Source organism: Hordeum vulgare, chromosome 3H (genome assembly GCF_904849725.1).
Source record: "Hordeum vulgare subsp. vulgare chromosome 3H, MorexV3_pseudomolecules_assembly, whole genome shotgun sequence".
NCBI lineage: Eukaryota > Viridiplantae > Streptophyta > Magnoliopsida > Poales > Poaceae > Hordeum > Hordeum vulgare.
In genome coordinates this window covers 67,503,209-67,512,446 of record NC_058520.1, presented here as the reverse complement: position 1 = coordinate 67,512,446, position 9,238 = coordinate 67,503,209, and the positions used below count along the sequence as shown (strand labels likewise).

Sequence of the window (9,238 nt, the reverse complement as noted above, 5' to 3'; positions counted from 1 at the left end):
GGTTGCCTCCCAACGAGCGCTATTGTTTAATGCCCTTAGCTACGCAAAAGGTGATGGAATCACGTATAGTCATCTTTGGTGCTCAAACCATAAGTAGCCCTCATCATAGATTCATAAGGCAATCTTATTTTCTTTCTAGGAAAATGCTCCATGCCCTTCTTTAGAGGAAATTGAAATCTAATATTCCCTTCCTTCATATCGATGATAGCACCAATAGTCCTTAGGAAAGGTCTACCAAGAATAATGGGACATGAAGGATTGCAATCTATGTCAAGTACAATGAAATCCACGGGTACATAGTTCTTATTTTCAACAATAAGAACATCATAGATCCTTCCCATGGGTTTCTTGATAGTAGAATCCGCAAGATGCAAATTAAGAGAACACTCTTCAATCTCATGAAAACCAAGAATATCACATAAAGACTTTGGAATCGCGAAAACACTAGCACCCAAATCACACAAAGCATTGCATTCATAGTTTTTGATTTTGGTTTTGATAGTAGGTTCCCACTCATCATGAAGTTTTCTAGGTATAGAGACTTCTAATTCGAGCTTCTCTTCAAGAGATTTCATCATAGCATCTATGATATGTGTGGTAAATGCTTTGCTTTGGCTATAAGCATGTGGAGAGTTTGCAATGGTTTGCATCAAAGAAATGCATTCAAACAAGGAGCAACTATCATAATTGAATTCCTTGAAATCCAGAGTGGGAGTTTCATTACTACCCAATATTTTGATTTCTTCTACTCCACTCTCCACACCTTTATCATCAAGATAGGTGGACTCCGAATCATTGGGGCGTTTTTCAACCAAACTGGATTCATATCCAGCCCCTTCATCAATAGGTTTGACACGCAAAAACAAAGATTCAAGAGGAGTCACACCAAGCACTTTAAGATCTTCGTGATTTGCATCACTAGAACGCACCCTTTTAAACCATTCATGCCTAGCGCGAATTTGGGCGGTTCTTTCTTTGCTATCATTCATGGAGACACGCATAGCCTTTAAAGTTTCATCCAAGTTGACCTTGGGAGGAGCACATCTAACTTTCAAAACATCAATATCACAAGACATCCTATCAACGCTCTTAGCCAAATCGTCTATTTTGAGTAGTTTTTCCTCTATGGACGCATTGAAAATCTTTTGAGAGTTGATGAACTCTTTAATATTACTCTCTAAATCATAGGGTAATTTGTTATGATTTCCATAAGTTTTGTTGTAGGAATTGCCATAATTGTTAGAGGAGTTACTAGGAAAAGGCCTAGGAACATAGTTTCCTCTAAAAGCATTGTTGTTGCCAAAATTGTTCCTACCAACAAAATTCACGTCCAAACTAGCGTTGCTACTCTCAATCAAGGAAGATAGCGGCATGTCATTAGGATATAAAGGAGCATTTCTACTAGCAACCAAATTCATCAACTCATCCATCTTAACACTAAGGGAGTTAATTTCTTCTATAGCGTGTACCTTTTTGCTAGCAGGCGACCTTTCAGTGTGCCACTGAGAGTAGTTGGTCATGATATTATCAGGAGTTTTGTAGCGTCTCCTAACGTGATTTCCATGAATGTACCACCTGAGGCGGAGTCCAGGATATTGCGAGAAGAAAAATTCAAACCAGCGTAAAAGATTTGTATAATCATCCACAAACTCAAGCCATGAGCGGGACAATTTCTAATCATTAACTTCATCCTCTCCCAAGATTGTGCAACGTGTTCATGATCAAGTTGCTTGAAATTCATGACATCGTTACGTAGAGAGATAATCTTAGCCGGTGGAAAATACTTGGATATGTAAGCATCTTTGCACTTATCCCAAGAATCGATACTATTTTTAGGCAAAGAAGAAAACCAAGTTTTCGCTCGATCTTGCAACGAGAAAGGAAAAAAGCTTCAACTTAACAACATCATTATCCACATCTCTTTTCTTTTGCATATCGCAAAGTTCAATGAAGGCATTGATATGGGATGCGGCATCTTCACTAGGAAGGCCAGAGAATTGCTCTTTCATAACAAGATTCAGCAAGGCAGCGTTGATTTCATACGATTCCGCACTAGTGGCGGGAGCAATCGGAGTACTAATAAAATCATTATTATTGGTACTCAAGAAGTTTGGTGTTTTCAGCCATGATGACTTCAACAAACCAACAAGGGCACAAGCAAGCAAGAAAACCGGCAAAGGAAAACGACAAAAGGCAAAATAAAAACGGCAAAGGAGAAAGGCAAAACAAAACGGCAAAGGAGAAAGGAAAATGAAAACGGCAAATGTGAAGTGGGGGACAGGAAAAAGAGAGGCAACTGGCAAAAAAGATAAATGCAAGAGATGAGTTTGTGACACCTACTTGGATAGATCTTGACTTGATCTCTCTTCCCCGCGCCAGAAATAGCGTGTTGACGGGAGATTATTCTTGTCTTGATCTTCCTCGGCAAGCAATCCTCCACCCCGGCAACGGCGCCAGAAGTCCTTCTCTACTGCGACAATAGACCTTCCCCGGCAACGGCGCCAGAAATCCTTTTGCTATTGCGACAACAGACCTTCCCTGACAACGGCGCCAGGAATCCTGCTGCTACGGGCTACACCTATAGGGACTTCCTTGGCAAATATGCAAAGGATTTCCCCGCTGCCTTGGAGCCTTGCGTTGGTGTTCCCTTGAAGAGGAAAGGGTGATGTAGCACAACGGCGTAAGTATTTCCCTCAGTTTGAGAACCAAGTTATCGATCCAGTGGGAAGATCGCGTCGAGTCACAAGTACCTGCACAAACACAAAGAGCTTGCACCCAACGCTATGAAGGGGTTGTCAATCCCTTATAAATTGTTTGCAAAGTGAGAACTGAAAGAAAAAAGTAAACAAAGCAAAGTAAAAGTGGAAGTGGAAACGATAGTTGTGAATAGACCCGGGGGCCGTAGTGTTCACTACTGGCTTCTCTCATGAAAGCAAGTAGACGGTGGGTGAACGAATTACTGTCGAGCAATTGATAGAACCGCGCAAAGTCGTGACGTTATCTATGGCAATGATTATATCTATAAGCATCACGTCCAAAACAAGTAGACCGATACTTTCTACATCTACTACTATTACTCCACACGTCGACCGCTATCTAGCATGCATCTAGTGTATTAAGTTCATAAGAACAGAGTAACGCCATAAGCAAGATGACATGATGTAGATGGACAATCTCATATCTATGATGAAAACCCATCTTGTTACCCTTGTTGGCAACAACACGATGCGTGCCTTGCTGCCCCTTCTGTCACTGGGAAAGGTCACCGTACGGTATGAACCCAAAACCAAGCACTTCTCCCATTGCAAGAATCATAGATCTAGTTGGCCAAACATAACCCAAGACTCGGAGAGACTTACAAGGATATCAAATCATGCATATAAGAAATCAGCAAAGACTCAAATATAATTCATAGATAATCTGATCAAAAATCCACAATTCATCGGATCTCGACAAACACACTGCCAAAGAGGATTACATCGGATAGATCTTCATGAAGATCATGGAGAACTTTGTATTGAAGATCCAAGAGAGAGAAGAAGCCATCTAGCTACTAACTACGGACCCGTAGGTCTGAAGTGGACTACTCACGAGTCATTGGAGAGGTGACGATGTTGATGTAGAAGCCCCCCAAATCCAAAGTCCCCTTCGGCAGGGCACCGGGAAGGGTCTCCAGATGAGATCTCGCGGAAACGGAAGCTTGCGGCGGTGGAAATGTGTTTTCGTGGATGCCCTAATTTTTTCTAGGATTTTAGGGAATTTATAGGCCAAAGAGCTAGGGCAGGGGAGCGCCAGGGAGGCCACAAGCCTGGTAGCCGCCGGCCCCCCTGGTGGCGGCTACAGGGCTTGTGGGCCCCGTGTGGCTCTCCTTCCTTGGCCCTCAAGTCCCCCGATCTTCTTCTGTTCTGGAAAATTTTATTTCGGGGATTTTATTCTGTTTGGACTCCGTTCCAAAATCAGATCTGAAAAGAGTCAAAAACACAGAGAAAACAGGAACTGGCACGTGGCACAGAATTAATAAGTTAGTCCCAAAAAAGATATAAAAGGTACATAAAACATCCAAAGTTGACAAGATAACAGCGTGAAACCATAAAAAAATATAGATACATTTGAGATGTATCAAGACGCAAAGAATTGTACCCTCTCGAAAGACGCCGTATTGGAAACCCCCCATCCTGGTACCTCGAGCCCACCGTATCGTCGAAGCCGAGCCACCATAGGTTGGAGGTGACCAATCACGACCTCGAGATCATGTGGGGTCCTTCTCCCACAACAGCTTTTCCAGGGTCCTATCTCAGATGCGATCATTTCTAGAACTTGTTCCTTGTAAAGGGGCCACTCCCTAGGTGCCTCTTGAATATCTCCAAGCTCATAGAAAATGTACTTTTTGCTAGCAAGCAGGAGGACGAGGCTGGGTGCAGAAGTGTAGTCAGCTGGAGGAACTTTAAGACTCTCAAACACGATGCTCTCCTCGGCGAAGATCCTGTCGTGCCTTTTCACCAATGCACGGAGTTCTAGCTTCATGAGAGAAAAAGTCATCTAAGTTGGCCGTGATACAAGCAATACCTGAAGGAAAAATACAAAAAAGGTAAAAAAGGGGGGAGGGGGTATATTCCGAATGAAATGCAAGGTGGCAAGAGCTAAACGTACCACTACATGGTGACTTAGGCTTCGTTGAGACCGCCGTAACATCTAGCTCATCGGATGGTCGCTTTCTGTCCACTTCATCAGCACCAGTCGATGAAGTGGGAGACGAGGGCCTCACCGTCAGTCCACCCCTCGTCGGAGGTGCGGACTTCGCCACCAGATCACGCACTGATGGAGGAGCGAGTGTCACCATGGGAGCATTCCTCGCCGGAGACGTAGATTTCACCACTAAATAAGACCGATCCATCATCTCGACCACCTCATCCAAGAGCCGTTGCGCGCGATCACTCATGGTCACGTCTAACAACACGTCCATAAGCTTGTCATTTGTACATGAAGATGAAGATAGTCGTACAAAAAAAGGTATGTGTAGACGATTTTTTATGTACCTCACGGACATCTAGCAGAGTATCAGAGTCAATAGCAATAATGGTTCGCTAAGAGGTTTTGGAACTATGATTGGATTGGGGCCGTGCACTCTGCAACGTTGTGCTGCCCGACACCGGCAAGGGCGGGGACAAATGAGTGTACTCCACCTCGTTGGACCTGCTTCCCGACGAGGACCGGTCCTGAGATTTTAGGGTGCGAGAGCGAAACTAATACTTGGGGCCCTTCAGTATAATCGTCATAACAATAATAATCAATATATACGTGTTCTCAATAAACAATTGGGATCCACATCACAACGGTTTTGCATGTACAACTAATGGCCTATAATAAAATCTATCACAAGACATCCTTGAAAATGCAAAGATATGTTTAATGTCAGGCTACACCATAACTATGAAGAAATATATCACATAACATTCTTGAGACAGATGACTAAAAAAGTTGTCCACAATTGTTCTATAAAAGAAATGTCGGTCTTAAATGTAAAGTAGTTCTTAGACTGACCATTGCTAAGGTTATTATTCTAAAAATAGAAGTATCTTAGAAATTAAGATAGATCAGCAAATCCATATGAACGATATGAAAACAAATATTATTTGATACTTTAGAAATCAAATCAATGGCATCACAATATTGCAAAGTAATTCTTATATAGTTATAAAATACCCCATTGATGTCGGCGTTGCACAGTTTGTCTGGAAATTACTGGCCGAGTTCACCATCCGGAACATACTCTTTGTTTTTATTTGTTTAAGATCTATGTACATCACACAATTTATATTAGCAAACAACCTAAGCAGACAATTGATGATACATCCCACCAGCCAAACAAATCTATACAGGATACGCAGCGCCGCATGTGCTGCCGCACAACCATGTCTCTTGTAGTCAGGGCCTCCTCCTCCTCCTCATTTGCAACGATCCTGGCACGATGGCAGGTGGCGCTTGCTAGTCTGTGATGTGTTTTCAAATTTTTTTAGGATAGCGTGATGCACTCTTATGGATTCTGTAACTTCTACTACTTGGGTCGAGTCCAATAACAATTTTTTTTCAGTGCTATAAATATTGCACTCGGCTCACTACTTAAGGCCGGAGTACGACTTTGTTTGAAAAACAAAGGTACGATGCTGGGCATTCCCTATTTAGGGCTGTAGGCGCCCGTTACAGCATTTTTGCTAACGGGCGCGTGCATAGCACACCCCCGCTCCGCGCATGGGCTGGCCATCTTGGCTTCGATTTTCTGTGTTAAAGCTTAAAAACAAATGCTACGCTGGGAGATCGAACACAAGACCTAATGCTTCGCTGAGACCACGGTAACCACTAGACCATCACGACATACGTGACAATTTTTTTCCTTTCGTCCATTTAATTCTCTTTTTCTGTTTTTTCATGTTTGCTAGTTTTTCGATGTTTTATTCGATTTGTTGTTTTTTCTTTACTTTCTTAAATGTGTGGATCATTTTTCTAAAGTTCTTGAAGTTTTTTAGTTTTATTAACTTTTTTAAAGTTTGATGAATTGTTTTTGAAATCAGTGAACTTTTTTCATATTCAATGAACATTTTTTACAAAATCGATGAACTTTTTTGGAATTGATGAACTTTTTTCAGGTTTGATGAACTTTTTTGCAAATTCGAAGAACTTTTTTCCAAAATCGATGAATTTTTTTCAAAACCGGTGAACTCTATTCAAATTCAATGAACTTTTTTTTAAATCGATGATTTTTTAATAACGGTGATTTTTTTTAAATTGGTGAACTTTTTTCATTTTTATGAATTTTTATTATTATTAAAATCAACGGTTGACTAGTCAATTGGTGAACCGCGATCGTACAAAACACCTGTCGCGCGAGCGAGCGATCGTTCGGACGGGGCGAGTGGCGCCACATGGGCCAGCCCCCTTGGCGTTCAGCGGGCGCCGGTTGGCTTCCACGACACCGAACGCGCGGAATAGGAGCTCCCCGACTCTTGTTGCTGGCTCACTGTGTTTGCCTCCTAGAGTCCAACCTAGTACGACTTTGTTTTTTTTTAGGGATTGAATGTACGACCCATCTCTCAGTGTGGAAATACCATCAGGTGGAGCAGATGTTTGAAAAATACTAGACGTGAAGCTGGTCAAGTTTGGCATCAAGGTTGCATCTGGATGAAACGACGACCAAGTTCCGGTTGTGTTTGGACTGTGAAGCGAAAACAATTTAACCGTACATTCTGTTCCAAAATATTGCCATTTTGAATCCGGTGCAGTCGAATGTACCCTGAATTCCATGCGTGGTGCAGCACGTACGTATAATTAGTACTAGTAATTTTTAGGGTGGTACAATTAGTAATTAGTAATGCAAGAAGCTGGCTGATGGCGGGATCACAGACCGACTTGCCCCATTCGTCTCCCCATTAATCAACTTGCCATTTTCATCTTACGTCAACTCCCCTATTAATACTCTGCATAGCAGCAGCAGCAGCAGCAACACACCATTGGCAAGATTCAAGAAGCAAACCGGCAGTTGAGTTCGCACACAATGCCTACGACGACGATATCCCGCGCTCTCGTTGGCGTCGTCCTGATGGCGCACGTGTTCTTGTGCACGGCGTACGTCGGCGGCGATGGGTTCAGCGTGGAGTTCATCCACCGTGACTCCGTCATGTCGCCGTACCGTGACCCATCGCTCAGCGCGCACGCCCGCGTGCTCGAGGCCGCGCGCCGGTCCACATTGCGCGCTGCTGCGCTCTCGCGCTCCTACGCCCGCGCCGACGCACCATCAGCTGACGGTGCCGTCTCCGAGCTCACCTCCAGGCCCTTCGAGTACCTGATGGCCGTGAACGTGGGCACGCCGCCCACCCGCATGCTCGCCATCGCCGACACCGGCAGCGACCTCGTCTGGCTCAACTGTAGCAACGGGGCCGGCGATCCTGGTCTGGCGGCCACCCGTCACGCACACGCGCACGCGCCCGCTCCGGCCCCCGCGCCGGTGTCCGCTCCGCCGCCGGGCGTCCAGTTCAACTCCGCCAATTCGACGACGTTCGGTCTCGTGAGCTGCGGCACGGCCGCATGCCGCGCGCTCCCCGACGCCTCCTGCGCCGACTCCAAGTGCAGGTACCTCTACTCGTACGGCGACGGCTCCCAGACGAGCGGCCTCCTCTCCACAGAGACCTTTACCTTCGCCGACGACCAAGGCACCCGCGGCGGCGATCGGACGATGCGCGTGGCCAACGTGAACTTCGGCTGCTCCACGACCATGATCGGCTCGTTCATCGGGGATGGCCTCGTCGGACTTGGCGGCGGCGACCTCTCCCTCGTCAACCAGTTAGGCGCAGACACATCGCTCGGCCGGAGGTTCTCTTACTGCCTCGTGCCCTACTCCATCAACGCCTCCTCCGTGCTCAACTTCGGCCCCCGCGCGGCCGTGACGGAGCCGGGCGCGGCGACGACGCCGCTCATCCCATCCGAAGTGAAGGCCTACTACACCGTCGACCTCCGGTCCGTCAAGATCGGGAACAAGACCTTGGCGGCGCCGCAGCAGTCCACCGTCATCGTCGACTCCGGCACGACGCTGACGTACCTCGCGAAGGAGCTCGTGGACCCGTTGGTGAAAGAGCTAACCGGGCGGGTCAAGCTCCCGCGGGTGCCGTCGCCGGAAGAGCTCCTGCCACTGTGCTTCGACGTGAGCGGGGCACGGGAGGGGCAGGTTGCGGCGATGATCCCTGACGTGACGCTGGAACTGGGCGGCGGCGCGGCGGTCACGCTCAAGACGGAGAACACGTTCTTGGAGGTGCAGGAGGGGACCCTGTGCTTGGCGGTGGTGGTGCCGTCTGGGCAGTTTCCTCCTATGTCCATCATCGGGAATATCGCGCAGCAGAACATGCACGTCGGCTATGACCTCGACAAGGGCACCGTCACCTTCGCCGCAGCAGACTGCGCCGCAGCCCCCTCCCCCTCCCCCTCCCCCTCAGGCTCTTTGTATATCTGATCTGATCATCATTATTAGTTGGTATTTTTAGACGAGGGGGTATTATTTGCTTGCGATCGCATGGATCTGCAAAATATATACTGTACTCCGTAAAACATTAGGAGAAATGAGGTTCTATCATGCATGCACGTACGGGGAATCTACCGTTGATGGTTACTTAATTTGAGATTCAGGCTACTTTTTATATGTTGTCAAAATTTATCACGTTCCAGAGTGTTACATTAGGTTTTCCTCTGGTTC

At 46.2% G+C, this 9,238-nt stretch overlaps 1 protein-coding gene across 1 annotated transcript; it reads left to right on the top strand.

Moving 5' to 3' along the window:
* Positions 1-7,549: 7,549 nt before the first annotated feature.
* Positions 7,550-8,998, top strand: LOC123439537 (aspartic proteinase CDR1-like). The gene has a single exon (XM_045116241.1). The coding sequence runs from the start codon at positions 7,550-7,552 to the stop codon at positions 8,996-8,998; it is 1,449 nt and encodes a 482-aa protein (XP_044972176.1).
* The last annotated feature ends 240 nt before the right edge of the window (positions 8,999-9,238 follow it).

Bases quoted from the DNA above. Each gene is read 5' to 3' on its own strand.
- LOC123439537 (XM_045116241.1), top strand. From the start codon at position 7,550: ATGCCTACGACGACGATATCCCGCGCTCTCGTTGGCGTCGTCCTGATG.